The sequence below is a fragment of the Salvelinus namaycush genome, chromosome 37 (assembly GCF_016432855.1).
Source record: "Salvelinus namaycush isolate Seneca chromosome 37, SaNama_1.0, whole genome shotgun sequence".
In the NCBI taxonomy this organism is placed as follows: domain Eukaryota; kingdom Metazoa; phylum Chordata; class Actinopteri; order Salmoniformes; family Salmonidae; genus Salvelinus; species Salvelinus namaycush.
In genome coordinates, this window is record NC_052343.1 from 25,599,536 (window position 1) to 25,624,204 (window position 24,669).

Sequence of the window (24,669 nt, forward strand, 5' to 3'; positions counted from 1 at the left end):
CAAGTTCTTGTAAGAGTGTTATATTTCTGAGACGATTATCCACGACACAAGGCAGAGAGGACAATTTCTAAAAACTCCAGCGTAGTGATCCTAATTGCTACGCTGAATGTATAGACACAAGTAACCATCTTTCTCTTCACCATGCTAAATGGTGAACCATAGGATTTTAGTACCACCTTTTTAAAACGTTTACCTAAAAAATATGTTTTATCAAGCTGTAGCTATTGTAAGAAATACCATTGTAAATAACACAAGCATATTGCTATTACATTGTTATAACTAACTTCTTTCTAAGCAGGGTTTCTCACACACCCAAAGATAGATGGCTGGCACAGACCTTTCATAAACACTGATAAGGAAAGGCCTTGATCAAAAGAGTGCTTGGGTCCGCATTTCACGAAATAATGAGACACACACATAACCAAGGACAGAGGGCTGACTACGCACACACAAAATCTCCTGTTTTAGCTGAACATTTGATAACAAAGAACTTTTGCTATAAGACTCAGAAGGATGACGCACAGCTCATCAGGACCAATCTGAGAAGACAACAACCTGATCAGGACCAACCAGAAAACCAGATCTACCAGACTCTACCTACTTTCTGTGCTGTATAAAATGACTATGTATTTCTGTTATCTGGGCTCTGTCTGCAGGTTCCTTAAGAGCTGAATGAACGAGTCCAAGCATGCTTGTATCAGATATCTTTACCTCTGAATAAAACTGCTTTTTATTATACGAATATCCACCCTGTCCAGAGTCTCTACTTCGTCTCAGTTCTCCAGTAAACTTGTGTCATCAACACTATCCCAGTTTGTTTTGCATTTCATTGTAGTCACTCCATTCCTTCGCTTTTAATATGCTTTTTAAATGAATCTAAAATGTGGTGATATCTTATGGTAGCTACACCCCTATATGTCAAAGTGTTAATAATTTTTTTTTACGATTAAAGTATTTTACCTGTGTAATCTAGTATTTATTTCATAAACCCCCCTTGAAAAATGTGTGCAGTGGGTCTTGACGCAGGTTTTGCGTTGCTATAATCTGATTGGCACTTCACATTCGACTCCTACGTATGCCACCTCTCACCGGTTCCGGGTAGCAGAAACGGAGCTTGTTCCTGGAGCTGCCTGTGTTTTGAAAGGATATCGAAAACGCATGATCTTTTGTGTCAAAAACGTAATTATTGATAAAATATCAAAACATGGGTAAGTTCTGCAAGGCTAACGTTACTGTTTAATTTTGATCAATGTTTGTGCGTTGAAAATCAATATTGAGGGATAGAAAACGTAAAGGTATCTAGCTGTGTAACGGTAGGCTTGCCATTTATTGCTAACTTTGTTAGCTACGTAGCTATTTTGTGCAGAATACACTTGCCAACAATATATATTTCTTCAGTTTAACGTTAGGTAGGCTGTGTTGTCAAAATGTATGATAAAGTTCTCTTGTAGCTACCTAGCTAGGTATTTTCAGTATTCGAGAGAGGTTGTTTCCACACGGGAATCTTTCAATAGTGTACACTGACGTGGCGCAAAGATTGCGGTTAGGATGCAGTGAAATGTTTCGTATAGGCTAGTTATTTTATGTTTCTGTCACTCAAAGATTAAATATAAACCCAATTGTTGATATTATTATTATGTTAGAATCTGGCATCTTCAGTCCAGCTGCAGCCCCTTAGATGATTGTTCTACTACTTTCACAAACTATGTGTAATCTGCCTCCCCTCCCTCCAGCGGTGAACACAGGCACATCCCTGGTTCTGTCCAGTCTGTTCTCTGTGTTGGTGTTTGCTGGGATGCAGATGTTCAGCAGACAGCTGGGCTCTACAGAGTTGCTCACCATCCTGGGAGGCTTCCTGGGCTCTGTCCTCTTCATCTGCTCCCTCACTGTATCCTCTTTACACCAAAACACACCACAACATAGCAGCACTGCATACAATGCAATTTAGGTAGACCTCAGATAGGCTTAGGGTTTTAAACTTGTCCGAGTAAGCTGTTTGTAAAGCCAGACAGCTAAAGTATTTTGTTTATGTTCTGTGCTCCCTTGAGTTCCCAAGTGATGGAAGCAGACAGTCAGATGGTTGGTTCTATAGTCCACATGCAGCACTGTGAGTCATGGTGGCAGGATTTTTTTTATTTATTATTTCACCTTTATTTATCAGGTAGGCTAGTTGAGAACAAATCAAATGTATTTATATAGCCCTTCTTACATCAGCTGATATCTCAAAGGGCTGTACAGAAACCCAGCCTAAAACCCCAAACAGCAAGGAAAGCAGGTTTAGAAGCACGGTGGCTAGGAAAAACTCCCTAGAAAGGCCAAAACCTAGGAAGAAACCAGGCTATGAGGGTTGGCAAGTCCTCTTCTGGCTGTGCCGGGTGGAGATTATAACAGAACATGGCCAAAATGTTCATAAATGACCAGCGTGGTCAAATAATAACAAGTTCTCATTTACAACTGCGACCTGGCCAAGGCTAAAGCAAAGCAGTTCGACACATACAACAACACAGAGTTACACATGGAATAAACAAACATACAGTAGGAAAAAAAATCTACATACAGTGTGTGCAAATGAGGTAAGATAAGGGAGGTAAGGCAATAAATAGGCCATGTGTGCGAAGTAATTACAATATACCAATTAAACACTGGAGTGATGAATGTGCAAGTAGAGATACTGGGGTGCAAAGGAGCAAGACAAAAATAAATACAGTATGGGGATAAATAAATACAGTAAAGGGATACATAAATACAGTAAGGGGATAAATAAATACAGTAAGGATCACTGAACGTCTAAAGGTCTAATGAAGCCACCACATTAGGTGTCTCTTCTCTCCCACTGTGTGTTTCCCTCCTTAACCCTTTCTCCAACCCAGGCCTTCAGTAACCTGGAAAACCTCATCTTCGGCAAGGGATTCCAGGTCAAGATCTTCCCAGAGAGTAAGTCTGTCTCCACAACTACAGAGTGATGCACAGAATCTATTTCCTGTGTTTCACACACATTCACTGAGCCTCTTGTCATGTGTATGGGTGCATCTGAATAGTATAGCGGCTCAGCACGCACACAGTCCTGTTTTAATGGGTGTTCATTTCTCTCCTCTCCACCAGTCCTGGTGTGCCTGTGCCTCTCTCTGTTTGCCTCTGGGCTGGTGCACCGTGTGTGTGTCACCACATGGTAAGTATGAACTCAGACTACTGACAAACCCAGGCGCACCACACCCAGAAACTCTCTTGACAACTGAACTCAGTGATGAAATGAAGGACTTATGGAATAGCAGAGAGCCTATCCAACTGACAATCTCTTAGAAGAAATAGAAACTATTGGAACCAAGATTTTAAAATTACTTCCATCTTGTGCCAATAACAGTTATGTTGGATCATAACTAACGAGATTACAGTTAACTAAAATGTATGCTTAATCCAGTATAAATTAATGTATTGAATTTATTATACAAGAGACAAAATTCACAAATTCTACAGGACAACAGCAGAGATGTCTAAAGCGTAAAACTACTACTGACTCAATAATTCATGACCTTCTGAAAATGTTATAAAATCCAAAAGTTATGGGTGGAGTTGGAAAGATGGCTCAGAAGTATTACAATGTAAATTAGCTTTTAATTAGTCTGCCTGCATATTTAAAGACATGGCATATGAGGGTGCAGTGAGATACCCAATGGGTAGGACAACACTTTTCTCATCAATCATTTAAAAAACATATACTTCAACTGGAAATCAACCAATCATCTGTCGTTCACGCAATGGAAAGGTCAAATGCTTTAGGATGTAAAAATTGAAAGTGCGCGGGTGACGGAGAGAAACAAATGTGTGCTGTTTGAGGCCATGTGGCAGAAAGTGATAAGGGGGTGAGGGCTGGTGGGTCTGGGCAGGACTGATGTAGTTGATGTTTGTATGATGTCGTCGTTTGTTTGTGTATGTTTTGTATTGTTGATCAAATAAAATCTTATAGGAAAAAAGGAATAGTAATGATGATGATAACAGTACTACTATTATCAATGAACTTGGGGTGAAGTTTTTTTTCTTCTCCTCAAACCATATTGTGCTGTTGCTGTACTGACTGTTTTATTTTGTTCTTTCTCCAGTCTGATATTCTCTCTGTTCGCCCTCTACTACATCAACAAAGTGTCTGCTGCTCTGTACCAGGCAGGCGTTCCCACGGTAATGCCAGCCAAGGCTGCCAGCAAGGGCAAGAAAAAGAACTAAGTCACTAATTAGATCAAACTTTCATACCGTCATCCAATCAGCATCCACTACAACGGCTAACCAGTCAAGGGAGAAATGGTGTAGGTTAGCCAATGACAGCGTACCCCAGTTTCCATTTTGTAGGTCGTGCCAACCAGCGTTCTTACATATTTTCCTTGACTTCTTAACTCTATGATCACTGATCTCCAAGGACTGGACATCTCTCAGCACTATAGATAGCCTGAGACCTACCCAGCCCATCCATACACTGTTCTCAGCACTATAGATAGCCCGAGACCTACCCAGCCCATCCATACACTGTTCTCAGCACTATAGATAGCCCGAGACCTACCCAGCCCATCCATACACTGTTCTCAGCACTATAGATAGCCCGAGACCTACCCAGCCCATCCATACACTGTTCTCAGCAGTATAGATAGCCTGAGACCTACCCAGCCCATCCATACACTGTTCTCAGCACTATAGATAGCCCGAGACCTACCCAGCCCATCCATACACTGTTCTCAGCACTATAGATAGCCCGAGACCTACCCAGCCCATCCATACACTGTTCTCAGCAGTATAGATAGCCTGAGACCTACCCAGCCCATCCATACACTGTTCTCAGCAGTATAGATAGCCTGAGACCTACCCAGCCCATCCATACACTGTTCTCAGCACTATAGATAGCCTGAGACCTACCCAGGCCATCCATACACTGTTCTCAGCACTATAGATAGCCTGAGACCTACCCAGGCCATCCATACACTGTTCTCAGCACTATAGATAGCCTGAGACCTACCCAGGCCATCCATACACTGTTCTCAGCACTATAGATAGCCTGAGACCTACCCAGGCCATCCATACACTGTTCTCAGCAGTATAGATAGCCCGAGACCTACCCAGCCCATCCATAAACTGTTCTCAGCAGTCATGAGGCCTGGGGTGGAGGAAAGGAAGTAGTTTGGGATCTAGCCAGAATCATGTCTCTACATTCCCTACATCATCCCCATGTACTGAGCACTTGTTTCAAACTGCTTGTCTACAGATCCATATTTTTGATTGATTGTCCTTTTTGTTTTGGTATGAAAACTTTGTTGTTAAGGGAATTTGTAATTAAAACCCATTGAAAATAGTGTCTGTCTCTAGATTTTTCTTGGTTTAAGCTACTTGAAACAGACAAGTCCAGGTAAGCACTGTCGCTTCAGTGCTGCTATGGGCAAAGTTCCCCTTATAGATGCTCCAGGTACACACACATCTGACATCCCTTTTACAGAGCAACCATGTACTAAGATGCTACATGACTCCATATGTGTTATTTCATAGTTTTGATGTCTACACTATTATTCTACAATGTAGAAAATAGTCAAGATAAAAACCCTGGAATAAGTAGGTGTCCAAACTTTAGACTGGTACTGTACATCACTGAAGACAAAACCAAGCCTACTCTCAAATGTGAACTTTCACTAGAAAACTAGCAGACCCACCCCTCCTACCACAGACACATGGAGAGAACCAGCAGACCCACCCCTCCTACCACAGACACATGGAGAGATCCATAGAAAACTAGCAGACCCACCCCTCCTACCACAGACACATGGAGAGATCCAGAGAAAACCAGCAGACCCACACCTCCTACCACAGACACATGGAGAGATCCATAGAAAACTAGCAGACCCACCCCTCCTACCACAGACACATGGAGAGATCCATAGAAAACTAGCAGACCCATCCCTCCTACCACAGACACATGGAGAGATCCAGAGAAAACTAGCAGACCCACACCTACCACAGACACATGGAGAGATCCATAGAAAACTAGCAGACCCACCCCTCCTACCACAGACACATGGAGAGATCCATAGAAAACTAGCAGACCCATCCCTCCTACCACAGACACATGGAGAGATCCATAGAAAACTAGCAGACCCATCCCTCCTACCACAGACACATTGAGAGATCCAGAGAAAACTAGCAGACCCACCCCTCCTACCACAGACACATGGAGAGATCCATAGAAAACTAGCAGACCCACCCCTCTTACCACAGACACATGGAGAGATCCATAGAAAACTAGCAGACCCATCCCTCCTACCACAGACACATGGAGAGATCCAGAGAAAACTAGCAGACCCACCCCTCCTACCACAGACACATGGAGAGATCCATAGACAACCTGCCGATGTGCCCTTGAACAAGGCATTTAACCCTAATTTGCTCATAAACAACACATTTCACGGCACCTAACTGGTGTACGTGACAAAAAAACATATATTGTTTATGTGCAGAATGAAAGAAAGTAAAAGAGGCAAACAATATACAGTGAAGTCGGAAGTTTACATACACCTTAGCCAAATACATTTTAACTCAGTTTTTCACAATTCCTGACATTTAATCCAAGTAAAAATTCTCTGTCTTAGGTCAGTTAGGATCACCACTTTATTTTAAGAATGTGAAATGTCAGAATAATAGTAGAGAGAATGATTTATTTCAGCTTTTATTTCTTTCATCACATTCCCAGTGGGTCAGAAGTTTACATACACTCAATTAGTATTTGGTAGCATTGCCTTTAAATTGTTTGACTTGGGTCAAACATTTCGGGTAGCCTTCCACAAGCTTCCCACAATAAGTTGGGGGAATTTTGGCCCATTCCTCCTGACAGAGCTGGTGTAACTGAGTCAGGTTTGTAGGCCTCCTTACTCGCACACGCTTATCAAGTTCTGCCCCAAAATTCTCGATGGGATTGAGGTCAGGGCTTTGTGATGGCCACTCCAATACCTTGACTTTGTTGTCCTTAAGCTATTTTCCACAACTTTGGAAGTACGCTTGGGGTCATTGTCCATTTGGAAGACCCATTTGTGACCAAGCTTTAACTTCCTGACTGATGTCTTGAGATGTTGCTTCAATATATCCACATCATTTTCCTTCTCATGATGCTATCTATTTTGTGAAGTGCACCAGTCCCTCCTTCAGCAAAGCACCCCCACAACATGATGCTGCCACCCCCGTGCTTCACGGTTGGGATGGTGTTCTTCGGCTTGCTAGGCTCCCCTTTTCTCCTCCAAACATAACGATGGTCATTATGGCCAAACAATTATATTTTTGTTTCATCAGACCAGAGGACATTTCTCCAAAAAGTACTATCTTTGTCCCCATGTGCAGTTGCAACCCGTAGTTTGGCTTTTTTATAGCGGTTTTGGAGCAGTGGCTTCTTCCTTGCTGAGCGGCCTTTCAGGTTATGTCGATATAGGACTCGTTTTACTGTGGATGTAGATACTTTTGTACCTGTTTCCTCCAGCATCTTCACAAGGTCCTTTGCTGTTGTTCTGGGATTGATTTGCACTTTTCGCACCTAAGTACGTTCATCTCTAGGAGACAGAACGCGTCTCCTTCCTGAGCGGTATGACGGCTGCGTGGTCCCATTACGTTTATACTTGCGTACTATTGTTTGTACAGATGAACGTGGTACCTTCAGGCATTTGGAAATTGCTCCCAAGGATGAAACAGACTTGTGGAGGTCTACAATTTTTTTTCTGAGGTCTTTGCTGATTTCTTTTGATTTTCCCATGATGTCAAGCAAAGAGGCACTGAGTTTGAAGGGAGGCCTTGAATTACATCCACAGGAACACCTCCAATTGACTCAAATGATGTCAATTAGCCTAATTTTCCAAGCTGTTTAAAGGCACAGTCAACTTAGTGTATGTAAACTTCTGACCCACTGGAATTGTGATACAGTGAATTATAAGTGAAATAGTCTGTAAACAATTGTTGTAAAAATTACTTGTGTCATGCACAAAGTAGATGTCCTAACCGACTTGCCAAAACTATAGTTTGTTAACAAGAAATTTGTGGAGTTGTTGAAAAATGAGTTTTAATGACTCCAACCTAAGTGTAAACTTCCGACTTCAACTGTATGTATATAGAAAGAGGTTAATTATACTATGTAACACAAGACCCAGAAGAGGGAGAGTTGATTCTCATGACTATCAGTGACTGGCTGTGCTGTTCTGATGCTGGGGAAGCAAAAGGACAGCAGCTTGGAATATCCATCACATATGTGTCAGAAGAACACATGCTTTGACTATTACTTCTTCTTCTGGTCAGGAGGACTATTGTATACTGTATTAAATTGATGATGCCAAACACCAATATACAGCCAACTCCTGATAAGTGTGCATCAAAGGAGGTTGGTGGCACATTCATTGGGGAGGACGGGCTCGTGATAATGGCTGGAGCGGAATCGGTGAAATCGTATCAAACACATGGTTACCATTCCGGCCATTATTTTGAGCCGTCCTCCCATCAGCAACCTCCTGTGGTGTGCATAGTGCATTGCAGTTTACCAATCTTCATTTTGGAGATTGAACAATCTTTTGTATATTGTGTTGCTTTTTATCGGTATCTGTTTGTGCCAGTTAAATGCACGCATTAATAACTGTCTCAAAGCCAATGACGCTCCAACTGATCTAAATGTGTTCTCTCTCTGGGGACAATAAAATTACATTCTATTCAAACTTCATCCCAACCTCTACATCCATAGAACTATTCTTACAAACATACTAGTGTGCACTCTTGTCACCCCTCTCTCCATCTGTGTTATTTCATCATGTTTAAGTTGAGATAACTGAAAGATGACATCAAGCCTTATCTCAAATTCCCTCTCCCCTTCCTTGCTCTCTCTCAGCAGCTCTGGTCTCATAGACTAGATGTAACATAGAAAATGTGAATCCGAGACAATCAATTTAGTATGATATGTTACGTTTGGTATGGTTACATAAGGCAATTCCCTCTCCCCTTCCTTGCTCTCTCTCAGCAGCTCTGGTCTCATAGACTAGATGTAACATAGAAAATGTGAATCCGAGACAATCAATTTAGTATGATATGTTACGTTTGGTATGGTTACATAAGACAGATAGTTCCTTAAAGGTTGTGAGTTTGACAACTCATAGACAACTTTAGTATTTTAGCTAATTAGCAACTTTTCAACTAAACTCAGCAAAAAAAAGAAACGTCCTTTTTTCAGGACCCTGTCTTTCAAAGATAATTCGTAAAAATCTGAATAATTTCACAGATCTTCATTGTAAAGGGTTTAAACACTGTTTCCCATGCTTGTTCAATGAACCATAAACAATTAATGAACATACACCTGTGGAACAGTCATTAAGACACGAACAGCTTACAGACAGTAGGCAATTAAGGTCACAGTTATGAAAACGTAGGACACTAAAGAGGCCTTTCTACTGATTCTGAAAAACACCAAAAGAAAGATGCCCAGGGTCCCTGCTCATCTGCGTGAATGTGCCTTAGGAATGCTGCAAGGAGGCATGAGGATTGCAGATGAGGCCAGGGCAATAAATTGCAATGTCCGTACTGTGAGACGCCTATGACAGCGCTACAGGGAGACAGGACGGACAGCTGATCATCCTCGCAGTGGCAGACCACGTGTAACAACACCTGCACAGGATCGGTACAGCCGAACATCACACCTGCGGGACAGGTACAGGATGGCAACAACAACTGCCCGAGTTACATCAGGAATGCACAATCCCTCCATCAGTGCTCAGACTGTCCGCAATAGGCTGAGGGAGGCTGGACTGAGGGCATGTAGGCCTGTTGTAAGGCAGGCCTACAAGACATCAATGGCAACAACGTTGCCTATGGGCACAAACCCAGCGTCGCTGGACCAGACAAGACTGGCAAAAAGTGCTCTTCACTGACGAGTCACAGTTTTGTCTCACAAGGGGTGATGGTCGAACTCGCGTTTATCGTCAACGGAATGAGCGTTACACCGAGGCCTGTTATCTGGAGCAGGATCGATTTGGAGGTGGAGGGTTCGTTATGGTCTGGGGCGGTGTGTCACAGCATCATCGGACTGAGCTTGTTGTCATTGCAGGCAATCTCAACGCTGTGCATTACAGGGAAGACATCCTCCTCCCTCATTTGGTACCCTTCCTGCAGGCTCATCCTGACATGACCCTCCAGCATGACAATGCCACCAGCCATACTGCTCGTTCTGTGCGTGATTTCCTGCAAGACAGGAATGTCAGTGTACTTTGCAACTACTTAGCATGTTAGCTAACCCTTCCCCTAACTAAACCTTTAAACTTAACCCTAACCACTAGCCCAGCTAATGTTAGCCAGTTAGCTAATGTTAGCCACCTAGCTAGAATTCGTAAAATAGCATATGTTTAGCAAATTTGAAACATGAATCAAATCAAATATTATTGGATGCATACACATATACTGAACAAAAATATAAACGCAACATGTAAATTCCCAGAAATGTTCCATACGCACAAAAAGGTTATTTCTCAAAAATGTTGAGCACAAATTAGTTTACATCCCTGTTACTGAGCATTTCTCCTTTGCCTAGATAAGCCATCCACCTGACAGGTGTGGCATATTAAGAACCTGATTAAACAGCATGATCATTACACAGGTGCACCTTGTGCTGGGGACAATAAAAGGCCAATTTAAAATGTGCAGTTTTGTCACACAACACAAGGCCACAGATGTCTCAAGCGTTGAGGGAGTGTGCAATTGGCATGCTGGATCCAGGAATGTCCACCAGAGCTGTTGCCAGATAATTGAATGTGTATTTCTCTACCATAAGCTGCCTCCAACATCATTTTAGAGAATTTGGCAATACGTCCAACCGTCTCACAACCATAGACCACGTGTAACCATGCCAGCCCAGGATCTCCACATTCGGCTTCTTCACCTGTGGGATCGTCTGAGAGGGGGGTTGCTGTCTGTAAAAAAGCCATTTTGTGGGGAAAACTGATTCTGATTGCCTGGGCCTGGCTCCCCAGTGGGTGGGCCTGGGTGCCAACCCATGGCTGAGCCCCTGCCCAGTCATGTGAAATCCATAGATTAGGGCCAAATGTATTTATTTCAAATGACTGATTTCCTTATATGAACTGTAACTCAGTAAAATCTTTGAAATTGTTGCATGCTGTGTTTATATATTTTTTCAGTATATTTAGCAGATGTTATTGCGGGTGTAGCGAAATGCTTGTCATATAGTACGTTTTGCAAATTCATAACATATTGTACATTTTGCAAATTCGAAACATATAATACGAATTATAATTCGTAACATAACATATCATACGAAATGGGGATGGACATCGACAATTTAATACATAACGTTACCATACGAAACGTAACATATACTAAATGGAGTGCCTCGGATTTACATAAATAATAATACGAAATGCTCTGAGACCAGGCTCTCAGACATCGTCTCTTGGATACACAGGCTAAAACACACAATCAGATGGGCGTTGACTGCTCTCTTTAAATTCTCGTAGCTCTTGCGCAGTACGCTACTTCCCCAGCGGCTTTCAGTTCGGTAAGTAACCGTTTTTCGCTTATTCTATACAGTAGCGTCCATCGTTTAACGGAGTAGGTTATCTACTGTAATAAACAGGTCTCAAACAACTTTAATAACTGTTTTGGGTTTATAAAGTGTGCCTAGCTAATGATCTGTCTCGTCAATGGCAAACTTGTAGGCTTAAATGTTTATCAGTCTTTACTTACTTTGATTCAAAAATCAGTTATTCTATGGTTTGTTATGCAGTTTGATGGGCCATACTACTTACTGATTGACATAGTGTAGTATATCTATAGGCTAACCTTTTCATGTTTCATTGAAGCAATGTTTTTGTTTTTAGAACTCTTTGGCCTACAAACGTTTTTCTCAGCGGGTTCAAGTCATTTTATAGGCATTATTACTCACCAATTTTCAACAGCCAGATCTTCTTTACACTGAACTGTTGCAAAACCAGAGGTTAAAGGACAGTCTACACAGCTAGAGATGTTGGATGTTCCTAAAGAAAAGGGGCAGGCACTAAAAGAAAGAGGGGTCGACAGTAGAGGGAATGTGTGATAAGGAGTGGAAGGAATGGAACTCTACAGCAGCCAAGGAATGTGATTACAGAGCCAAAGAAGGCCAACTCCTATCCTCTCCTCTCTAAAAGTGCATTGTGTGTTTGCCTTAAAGACTAATTGTGGGGGTAGGCTATATTATCTGTCTAATAGAGATAAGAAGTAGTGATTTAATGGAACTGGCCTGAGTTGGGTTTGAACCAGCAGCCTGGCTGTTGCAGGATCTCCAGTGTGTAAGTGTACTTAGATACAGGGACTACAGTAGTACACCCACCCTAAATTACATCATCTAGCATCGAATAGTCCCCGCGATATGCAACTGTTCAGGGAAGTCAGGAACCAATACACGCAGTCAGTCAGGAAAGCAAAGGCCAGCTTTTTCAAGCAGAAATTTGCATCCTGTAGCTCTAACTCCAAAAAGTTCTGGGACACTGTAAAGTCCATGGAGAACAAGAGCACCTCCTCCCAGCTGCCCACTGCACTGAGGCTAGGTAACACGGTCACCACCGATAAATCCGTGATAATCGAAGACTTCAACAAGCATTTCTCAACGGCTGGCCATGCCTTCCTCCTGGCTACTCCAACCTTGGCCAACAGCTCCGCCCCCCCCGCTGCTACTCGCCCAAGCCTCCCCAGCTTCTCCTTTACCCAAATCCAGATAGCAGATGTTCTGAAAGAGCTGCAAAACCTGGACCCATACAAATCAGCTGGGCTTGACAATCTGGACCCTCTATTTCTGAAACTGTCCGCCGCCATTGTCGCACCCCCTATTACCAGCCTGTTCAACCTCTCCTTCGTATCATCTGAGATCCCCAAGGATTGGAAAGCTGCCGCGGTCATCCCCCTCTTCAAAGGGGGAGACACCCTGGACCCAAACTGTTACAGACCTATATCCATCCTGCCCTGCCTATCTAAGGTCTTCGAAAGCCAAGTCACAAACAGATCACTGACCATCTCGAATCCCACTGTACCTTCTCCGCTGTGCAATCCGGTTTCCGAGCCGGTCACGGGTGCACCTCAGCCACGCTCAAGGTACTAAACGATATCATAACCGCCATCGATAAAAGACAGTACTGTGCAGCCGTCTTCATCGACCTGGCCAAGGCTTTCGACTCTGTCAATCACCATATTCTTATCGGCAGACTCAGTAGCCTCGGTTTTTCTAATGACTGCCTTGCCTGGTTCACCAACTACTTCGCAGACAGAGTTCAGTGTGTCAAATCGGAGGGCATGTTGTCCGGTCCTCTGGCAGGGGAGTATGGGGGTACCACAGGGTTCAATTCTCGGGCCGACTCTTTTCTCTGTATATATCAATGATGTTGTTCTTGCTGCGGGCGATTCCCTGATCCACCTCTACGCAGACGACACCATTCTGTATATTTCTGGCCCTTCCTTGGACACTGTGCTATCTAACCTCCAAACGAGCTTCAATGCCATACAACACTCCTTCCGTGGCCTCCAACTGCTCTTAAACGCTAGTAAAACCAAATGCATGCTTTTCAACCGGTCGCTGCCTGCACCCGCACGCCCGACTAGCATCACCACCCTGGATGGTTCCGACCTAGAATATGTGGACATCTATAAGTACCTAGGTGTCTGGCTAGACTGCAAACTCTCCTTCCAGACTCATATCAAACATCTCCAATCCAAAATCAAATCTAGAGTCGGCTTTCTATTTCGCAACAAAGCCTCCTTCACTCACGCCGCCAAACTTACCCTACTAAAACTGACTATCCTACCGATCCTCGACTTCGGCGATGTCATCTACAAAATAGCTTCCAATACTCTACTCAGCAAACTGGATGCAGTTTATCACAGTGCCATCCGTTTTGTTACTAAAGCACCTTATACGACCCACCACTGCGACCTGTATGCCCTAGTCGGCTGGCCCTCGCTACATGTTCGTCGTCAGACCCACTGGCTCCAGGTCATCTACAAGGCTATGCTAGGTAAAGCGCCGCCTTATCTCAGTTCACTGGTCACGATGGCAACACCCACCCGTAGCACGCGCTCCAGCAGGTATATCTCACTGATCATCCCTAAAGCCAAAACCTCATTTGGCCGCCTTTCCTTCCAGTTCTCTGCTGCCTGCGACTGGAACGAATTGCAAAAATCTCTGAAGTTGGAGACTTTTATCTCCCTCAACAACTTTAAACATCTGCTATCTGAGCAGCTAACCGATCGCTGCAGCTGTACATAGTCCATCGGTATATAGCCCACCCAATTTACCTACCTCATCCCCATACTGTTTTTATTTATTTACTTTTCTGCTCTTTTGCACACCAGTATCTCTACTTGCACATGATCATCTGATGATTTATCACCCCAGTGTTAATCTGCTAAATTGTAATTATTTGCTCCTATGGCCTATTTATTGCCTACCTCATGCCTTTTGCACACATTGTATATAGATTCTCTTTTTTTTTCTTTTTTTTCTCCTACTATGTTATTGACTTGTTTATTGTTTACTCCATGTGTAACTCTGTGTTGTTGTCTGTTCACACTGCTATGCTTTATCTTGGCCAGGTCGCAGTTGCAAATGAGAACTTGTTCTCAACTAGCCTACCTGGTTAAATAAAGGTGAAATTAAAAAAAAGAAAAAGAAAATAAAATCTCTCTCCCCCTCCTCAGTGTGTCAATATCTGCAGCCATGCCGTCTGAGTTGGAGAGTTCCATGGAGTCCCTGATCATGGTGTTCCATCGCTATGCTGAAAAGGATGGTGACGGCAACACACTGAGCAAGAAGGAGCTCAAAGAGCTGATGCAGACAGAACTGGCCAGCTTCCTGAAGGTAACACAGACATCCCTCTCTCTCTCTCTCTTTTATGTCCCTCTACACTTTCTCTCTCTTTCTCATCTCACGCTCTTTCCCTCTCATTCTGATTTCTCTCTCTCACTTTATTAGAATAAAGAGTATCCAAAGTAAATCTACCCTCTCCCCTCCCATCTCTCTCTTACTCACTCTCTTCATCTCCTCCATCTCTCCTTCCCTCTCAGTCCCAGAAGGACCCAGCCGCCATAGACACGATCATGAAGGATCTGGACCAGAATGGTGATGGGAAGGTGAACTTTGAGGAGTTTGTCTCTCTGGTGGTGGGCCTCTCCATCGCCTGTGAACAGATCTACCAGCTCTACACCCAGAAGGTTGCTGCCAAGAAATGAAGGAGGACAGGACAGGAGAAGCCGAGATTAATGCTTTTCTATATGTCAAATAAGTCATTTTTATAAATGTCTTACTGTTGTGAATAAACAGTGGCTTTCCCACTCTCTCTGTTTGTCACATTTGTCTGACGTGTGTCTGTTTGTTGTATTTGTCCTGTAAGTGTAAGACAGAATAGACAGTACCAGTCACTTCTTCCTAGTTCAGTATTGACACAATTTCTTAGTAAACCTTAGAACAAAGCCTTTCTAGTTCCTGTGCTAAAACTACTATAACTACAAACTGATTAAATCAATTTTGTTTCAATGTCATTTGTTAACCTATTGTGATGTGGAAAATACATTGGATTTGCAAAAAGTCCTTGAGGGTGACATTCCAACCACAGGATTATGTTATCATGTTAACCAATTTTATAAATATGTTGAATTTATTACTTTGCAATAATGTCAGCTCTTCAACATTATATCAACTATAAGAAAAAACACTAGGATGGGCAGCACGTCCTGGATGGAGCATTTAATTATCTACAGCTATCACTTTGGGTACCCATTCAGGGTTCTAACCAAGCCCTGCTGAGTTTGTCACTGACTATTACCAATGTACTATATTGAGCATGATTGTTGAGAAATCTCCACTAAATAGATTCACTGTTGCTATGTAAGTCATTCCAAGGGGTAGATTTAACAGAGCAAATTAAATGTAACCATACTTTATCAATGATGCTATTTGATTATATAGAATTGGGAAGTTATCAACAGCTGTTTAAATTCAGTCCAGGATTCTGCTAAAAATAGACAATACATATAGGCCTAGGGTTTTAAAATGGAATCTACAAGTCAATAAATATGTTGGATTCATGTCTCCATGTTAACCAAAAATCTAAGTTAAAGAATAGGACTAAATCAAATCAAACTGTATTTAAAACACATTTAAAGTTTGATTTAGTCCTATTCTTTAACTTAGATTTTTGGTTGAAATGGAGACGTGTGGCAGGGACTCCAGATAATCCCGGATTACAGAGGAAAAACCAGCCACGTCGCGGACACTGACGTCTTGCTCCCAGACAAGCTAAACACCTTATTCACCTTCTTTGAGGATAACACAGTGTCACCATTGTTCCTGTACCCAAGAAAGCGAAGGTAACTGAACTAAATGACTATTGCCCTGTAGCACGCACTTCTGTCATCATGAATTGATTTGAGAGGCTAATGAAGGATCATATCACCTCCACATTACCTGACACCCAAGACCCACTTCAATTTGCACACCGCCCCAATAGATCTACAGACGATGCAATCACCATTGCACTCACTGCACATTGCCCTATCTCATCTGGACAAGAGAAATACCTATCTAAGAATGACATAAAATGGCGCCAGAAGAATGGCAGCAGTTTTACGGGCTCTTAACCAACTGTGCTATGAGTTTTTTTACTTATTTTGAACATAATGTTTCTGCCACCGTATCTTAATGCAAAACATAGCTTCTGGATATCAGGACAGCGATCACTCATCTTGGATTAGGCAAATATTTTTTCTTCAACAAGCAGGATGCACAGAACGTACTTTGAACACCCGACAAGGCCATCATCCCCGTCATTGGCAAGAGAAAGAGCCGCAGGTACAGAGTACACAGAGCAGGGTGCCTCGTTAGGATCCACAGACGGCGAGTGGGAAAGCTGCCGTTACCGTCAGTATTACTTGCTAAAGTACAGTCATTGCCTGCATCCGTTATGGGTCCGCGGTCAAACGACCACCCCTCATCACTGTCAAACGCTCCCTAAAACACTTCTGCGAGCAGGCCTTTCTAATCGACCTGGCCCGGGTATCCTGGAAGAATATTGACCTCATCCCGTCAATACAACCGATGGTTGTTATTTAAAAGTAATTTCCTCACCATCTTAAATAAGCATGCCCCTTTCAAATGTAGAACTATGAACAAATATAGCCCTTGGTTCACTCCAGACCTGACTGCCCTCGACCAGCACAAAAACTAGCATCGAATAGTCCCCGCGATATTCAACTTTTCAGGGAAGTCAGGAACCAATACACGCAGTCAGTTAGGAAAGCAAAGGCTAGCTTTTTCAAAGAAAAATTTGCATCCTGTAGCTCTAACTCCAAAAAGTTTTGGGACACTGTAAAGTCCATGGAGAATAAGAGCAACTCCTCCCAGCTGCCAACTGCACTGAGGCTAGGAAACACTGTCACCACCAATAAATCCACGATAATCGAGAATTTCAATAAGCATTTCTCTACGGCTGGCCATGCTTTCCTTCTGGGTACCCCAACCCCGGCCAACAGCTCCGCACCCCCCGCAGCTACTTGCCCAAGCATCCCCAGCTTCTCCTTCACCCAAATTCAGATAGCAGATGTTCTGAAAGAGCTGCAAAACCTGGACCCGTACAAATCAGCTGGGCTAGACAATCTGGACCCTCTCTTTCTATAATTATCCGCCGCCATTGTTGCAACACCTATTACCAGTATGTTCAACCAATCTTTCGTAGCGTCCGAGATACCTAAAGATTGGAAAGCTGCCGCGGTCATCCCCCTCTTCAAAAGGGGTGAGACTCTAGACCCAAACTGTTACAGACCTATATCCATCCTGCCCTGCCTTTCTAAAGTCTTCGAAAGCCAAGTTAACAAACAGATCACTGACCATTTCGAATCCCACCGTACCTTCTCCGCTGTGCAATCCGGTTTCCGAGCTGGTCACGGGTGCACCTCAGCCACGCTCAAGGTACTAAATGATATCATAACCGCCATCGATAAAAGACAGTACTGTGCAGCCGTCTTCATCGACCTGGCCAAGGCTTTCGACTCTGTCATTCAACGTATTCTTTTCGGCAGACTCAACATCCTTGGTTTCTCAAATGACTTCCTCGCCTGGTTCACCAACTACTTCTCAGATAGAGTTCAGTGTGTCAAATCGGAGGGCCTGTTGTATGGACCTCTGGCAGTCTCTATGGGGGTACCACAGGGTTCAATTCTCGGGCTGACTCTTTTCTCTGTATATATCAATGATGTCACTCTTGCTGCGGGTGATTCCCTGATCAACCTCTATGCAGACGACACCATTCTGTATAGATCTGGCCCTTCTTTGGACACTGTGTTAACAAACCTCCAAACGAGCTTCAATGCCACTCCTTCCATGGCCTCCAACTGCTCTTAAACGCTAGTAAAACTAAATGCATGCTTTTCAACCGATCGCTGCCTGCACCAGCCCGCCCAACTAGCATCACCACCCTGGACGGTTCTGACTTAGAATATGTGGACAACTCCAAATACCTAGGTGTCTGGCTAGACTGTAAACTCTCCTTCAAGACTCATATCAAACATCTCCAATCCAAAATCAAATCTAGAATCCGCTTCCTATTTCGCAACAAAGCCTCCTTCACTCACACCGCCAAACATACCCTCGTAAAACTGACTATCCTACCGATCCTCGACTTCGGCGATGTCATTTACAAAATAGCCTCCAACACTCTACTCAGCAAACTGGATGTAGTCTATCACAGTGCCATCCATTTTGTCACCAAAGCCCCATATACCACCCACCACTGCGACCTGTATGCTCTCGTCGGCTGGCCCTCGCAACATATTCGTCGCCAGACCCACTGGCTCCAGGTCATCTATAAGTCTTTGCTAGGTAAAGCTCCACCTTATCTCAGCTCACTGGTCACGATAACAACACCCATCCGTAGCACGCGCTCCAGCAGGTATATCTCACTGGTCACCCACAAAGCCAGTCATCGCCTCCTTTGGCCGTCTTTCCTTCCAGTTCTCTGCTGCCAATGACTGGAACGAATTGCAAAAATCGCTGAAGTTGGAGACTTATATCTCCCTCACTAACTTTAAACATCAGCTATCTGAGCAGCTAACCGATTGCTGCAGCTGTACACAGCCCATCTGTAAATAGCCCATCCAATCTACCTACCTCATCCCCATATTGTTTTTATTTACTTTTTTGCTCTTTTGCACACCAGTATTTCTACTTGCACATCATTCTGCACATCTATCACTCCAGTGTTAATTTCTTAAATTGTAATTACTTTGCTACTATGGCCTATTTATTGCCTTACCTCCTCACGCCATTTGCACACACTGTATATAAACTTTTTTTTCTATTGTGTTATTGACTGTACGTTTGTTTATTCCATGTGTAACTCTGTGTTGTTGTTTGTGTCGCACTGCTTTGCTTTATCTTGGCCAGGTCGCAGTTGTAAATGAGAACTTGTTCTCAACTGGCTTACCTGGTTAAATAAAGGTGAAATAAAATAAGAAATCACAGCCTGGTACGGCAACTGGACCGCCTGCAACCGCAGGGCTCTCTAGAGGGTGGTGCGGTCTGCCCAACGCATCACCGGGGGCACAATGCCTGCCTTCCAGGACAGCTACAGCACCCGATGTCAAAGGAAGGCCAAAAAGATAGTCAAGGACAACAACCACCTGAGCCACGGCCTGTTCATCCCGTTATCATCCAGAAGACGAAGTCAGTATAGGTGCATCAAAGCTGGGACCGAGAAACTGAACTTAGTCACTGTCACTAGCCGGCTACCACCCGGCTACTCAACCCTGCACCTTAGAGGCTGCTGCCCTATGTACATGGAATCACTGGTCACTTTAATAATGGAACACTAGTCACTTTAATAATGTTTACATACGGTTTTACTCATTTCATATGTATGTATGAAATATGTAGTGTATTCTAGTCAACGCCACTCCGACATTGCTCATCGTAATATTTATTTATTTCTTAATTCCATTCTTTTACTTTGAGATTTGTGTGTATTGTTGTGAATTGAAAAATACTACTGCATTGTTGGAGCTAGGACCACAAGCATTCCGCTACACCCGCAATAACATCTGCTAAATATGTGTATGTGACCTATACAATTTTATTTTGATTTGATTTGAAACTTTTGGCTGTCTTTTTTAGTGGGTGAAAATAGGTTGTAATCTTATTAATCAACATATCAACCAAATATTACCCAATTCTCCACGTTGAAATGATGTGGTGGTAAACACTTACAAACTTAAACAAACTCATCAGGGAATACTTAACATTACATATTGAATGTCACACATAGCCTAATCTCTCATGGACAGATCTATGTAAACATAACTGGTACCGTAGAATCTGTATGAGGCTGAACGGGAAACGTAGGATAATGATCAGATGTAGTTCTGCTTTCGGGGTTTTTCCTCACTGGTTATTTGGACAAATCACGATTTCACAGGTGTCAGCATCTTTCGAATTTCGAAGGGGAGGGAGTAGTCTGCCCGTAACTTGTAAAAAGAGAGGTTGGAGCTCCTCGTTCCGGTTCTCCTCCTCGTTCTAGTAAATTACCTGGGTGAATAATTACCTGGGTTAACCAAGATTACACATATCCCTTTGTTGCCTGTAATATTAACTCATGATACAAACTTTTACTAAACATCATTTAATTTATACTTTATTATACCTTTGTGAGGATGACTTCATGGGTGAATGTGTGTCAGTGTCTGTCTGTCTGTCTGTCTGTCTGTCTGTCTGTCTGTCTGTCTGTCTGTCTGTCTGTCTGTCTGTCTGTCTGTCTGTCTGTCTGTCTGTCTGTCTGTCTGTCTGTCTGTCTGTCTGTCTGTCTGTCTGTCTGTCTGTCTGTCTGTCTGTCTGTCTGTCTGTCTGTCTGTCTGTCTGTCTGTCTGCAGCTCTGTGGTTTACGATGACATCATCAATGTGTTGATTGTGGAGATGAAAATAATCCAAAACTCACCATAGATGTCATGAGAACTCTTAAAGTACTGCTTGACCTCCATCTCTCCTCCCTTCCTCCCTCAATGACGATATCGTTATGCCACAGTTTCTGTTTGTTTGTTCATTTGGGCTATGACAGTCTATTACGAATCAGTCGGACAGTATTTTTGACAGTAATTAAATCTGAAGACAGAATAGTTTGAAGTAACTGAAATGCATCAGAAAGGTATTGGGAAGTTCCAAAGATCATTAGGCAATAATGTTGCATGATTTTCTGTGTAGAAAAGAACACAATTGATTATCTTTTCCCCTCAGTCTGATTTATTGCTGGTCTTGCCAACTTGGTGCTAACGACTTGTGGACATGGTAAAGGGAAATAGTACGTACCTACATGCAGGGTTGGGTAGGTTACTTTCTAAATGTAATCTGTTACAGTTACAAGTTACCTGTCCAAAATTGTAATCGATAACTTTTGGATTACCCAAATTCATTAACGTAATCTGATTACATTCCATTTAGATTACTTTCCCCTTAAGAGGCATTAGAAGAAGACAACATTTATGTTACCAATTGAACATCTAATTCAGGATAAATCAATGTTAAAGTTTACATAGCTGGCCAAATATGGATTTTACATTTTACTTTATGGGTTGGACTTGGAAATATGGAAGTATAGATTTGCCAATTGTTTTACCTGGGCATGACCCCATAACTAAGGACTTATTAGCCAGCCCTACTCCGTTGTTTATGATTTTGTTGTCAATGAGGACTGATTGGGCTCATTGATTCAAGTTGAAAAATAAATGCTGCGCTCATGGAATGGCATGCTTTGCCAAGAGTGTGCAAAGCTGTCATCAAGGCAAAGGGTGGCTATTTTGAAGAATCTAAAATAAAAAATAAAATAAAAATTTGTTTCACACTTTTTTGGTTACTACATGATTCCTTGTGTGTTATTTCATAGTTCTGATGTCTTCACTATTATTCTACAGTAAATAGTAAAAATAAAGAAAATCACTTGAATGAGTAGGTGTGTCCAAACTTTTGACTGGTACTGTATATATGATTTATATAGCAACTACAGATTGTCCCTTAAGTCTATCAAACGTGTGCAAGTTTGAGCATGTGTCCATTAGGCCTATGGATTCGTTTTTTTATGAGCATCAATTAGGATTGAGCAATAAAAGCCCCATTTTTATTCCATAGGCTTGGAACCGCACTATGCAACTGTTGATAGAGCGCTTTTTCATTGGCTGTCCACTGGTTTCAAAAACAATGATTGATAGGCAGCTTAAATTTCTTGAATTCAACCATTGTTGGGTTCAAATATACATATAGATTTGTGAACAGCCATCCACAACAACCACAATCCGTAAGGCGCAAATAGCTAAATGAGAGAGCAGCAGTGTTATTCACGTCAATGCGCTATGTAGACATCAATAATAAGCGAAATCCGTATCGCTGTAAACTACATCGCACCAGTCGTCCTCCAACAGCAGCTAGACTGTAGCCAACAAAAGCTTATTCGTGCTCTTTTCCAACAATACATCAAACACATTTGCTGTGTCGTTGTAGTGTCTCTGACTTTTTGTCAGACTCGCTCAGGTGGAACAAATTTAAACTTGCGCTTTTTTTTGTTTGTTGTCCTGCCCAATGCATTCCCGAAGTAGTCAAGACTATCGACAAAGAGCTTGGCTAATGAGACCTCTTTGAAATAAATCTTAATCCCCAAAGCTTTATTAAAATATCAAGTTTGGGAGCAGGAAAACAATGAGTGGACATCCATATGTATCTATGTATTGTACATTATTTTATCTATGTAGTGTACATTATTTTATATATGTATTGTACATTATTTTAGTCAGCTCCTGTTGTCATTTTGGATGTGCATAAAACTCCTGGTAGTGAAATCGGAAAACCCGGAAGAATTTGGGTTGTAAAATAAATATCTAAAATGTTTTGCCATTGCATTATTGATATAAATGATCATGGGATTGGGGTAGAAGAGAGAAAAAAACATGGGATATTTATATATGGTCCCCATTCTGCATGTAGAGCTCTCAGCTCTGTTTATATATGGTTCCCATTCTGTATGGAGAGCTCTCAGCTCTGTTTATAGATGGTCCCCATTCTGCATGTAGAGCTCTCAGCTCTGTTTATAGATGGTCCCCATTCTGTATGGAAAGCTCTCAGCTCTGTTTATAGATGGTCCCCATTCTGTATGGAGAGCTCTCAGCTCTGTTTATATATGGTCCCCATTCTGTATGGAAAGCTCTCAGCTCTGTTTATATATGGTCCCCATTCTGCATGTAGAGCTCTCAGCTCTGTTTATATATGGTCCACATTCTGTATGGAGAGCTCTCAGCTCTGTTTATATATGGTTCCCATTCTGCATGTAGAGCTCTCAGCTCTGTTTATATATGGTCCCCATTCTGTATGGAGAGCTCTCAGCTCTGTTTATATATGGTCCCCATTCTGTATGGAGAGCTCTCAGCTCTGTTTATATATGGTCCCCATTCTGTATGGAGAGCTCTCAGCTCTGTTTATATATGGTCCCCATTCTGTATGGAGAGCTCTCATCTCTGTTTATATATGGTCCCCATTCTGTATGGAGAGCTCTCAGCTCTGTTTATATATGGTCCACATTCTGTATGGAGAGCTCTCAGCTCTGTTTATATATGGTCCCCATTCTGTATGGAGAGCTCTCAGCTCTGTTTATATATGGTCCCCATTCTGCATGGAGAGCTCTCAGCTCTGTTTATATATGGTCCCCATTCTGTAAGGAGAGCTCTCAGCTCTGTTTATATATGCTCCCCATTCTGCATGGAGAGCTCTCAGCTCTGTTTATATATGGTCCCCATTCTGTATGGAGAGCTCTCATCTCTGTTTATATATGGTTCCCATTCTGCATGGAGAGCTCTCAGCTCTGTTTATATATGGTCCCCATTCTGTAAGGAGAGCTCTCAGCTCTGTTTATATATGGTCCCCATTCTGCATGGAGAGCTCTCAGCTCTGTTTATATATGGTCCACATTCTGTATGGAGAGCTCTCAGCTCTGTTTATATATGGTCCCCATTCTGCATGGAGAGCTCTCAGCTCTGTTTATATATGGTCCCCATTCTGTATGGAGAGCTCTCAGCTCTGTTTATATATGGTCCCCATTCTGTATGGAGAGCTCTCAGCTCTGTTTATATATGGTCCCCATTCTGTATGGAGAGCTCTCAGCTCTGTTTATAGATGGTCCCCATTCTGTATGGAGAGCTCTCAGCTCTGTTTATATATGGTCCCCATTCTGTATGGAGAGCTCTCAGCTCTGTTTATAGATGGTCCCCATTCTGTATGGAGAGCTCTCAGCTCTGTTTATATATGGTCCCCATTCTGTATGGAGAGCTCTCAGCTCTGTTTATATATGGTCCCCATTCTGCATGGAGAGCTCTCAGCTCTGTTTATATATGGTCCCCATTCTGTATGGAGAGCTCTCAGCTCTGTTAATATATGGTCCCCATTCTGCATGGAGAGCTCTCAGCTCTGTTTATATATGGTCCCCATTCTGCATGTAGAGCTCTCAGCTCAGTTTTGTAACTGGTGTGCTCATGATATGCTCCAGCAGACCCACCACTCCTACCACAGACACATGGAGAGATCCAGAGATAACCAGCAGACCCACCACTCCTACCACAGGCACATGGAGA

At 42.7% G+C, this 24,669-nt stretch overlaps 2 protein-coding genes across 2 annotated transcripts; both read left to right on the forward strand.

Annotated features, from left to right (window-relative positions):
* Window positions 1-1,071: 1,071 nt before the first annotated feature.
* On the forward strand, window positions 1,072-5,333 carry LOC120031192 (keratinocyte-associated protein 2-like). Its single transcript, XM_038976829.1, has 5 exons — window positions 1,072-1,208; window positions 1,734-1,888; window positions 2,871-2,934; window positions 3,103-3,169; window positions 4,098-5,333. The coding sequence occupies exons 1-5, from the start codon at window positions 1,205-1,207 to the stop codon at window positions 4,216-4,218; spliced, it is 411 nt and encodes a 136-aa protein (XP_038832757.1). The 5' UTR covers window positions 1,072-1,204; the 3' UTR covers window positions 4,219-5,333.
* Window positions 5,334-11,467: 6,134 nt separating this feature from the next.
* On the forward strand, window positions 11,468-15,363 carry LOC120031236 (protein S100-A1-like). The gene is made up of 3 exons (XM_038976900.1): window positions 11,468-11,551; window positions 14,719-14,878; window positions 15,085-15,363. Exons 2-3 carry the CDS (start codon window positions 14,738-14,740, stop codon window positions 15,247-15,249), a joined length of 306 nt encoding a protein of 101 aa, XP_038832828.1. The 5' UTR covers window positions 11,468-11,551; window positions 14,719-14,737; the 3' UTR covers window positions 15,250-15,363.
* Window positions 15,364-24,669: the final 9,306 nt, after the last annotated feature.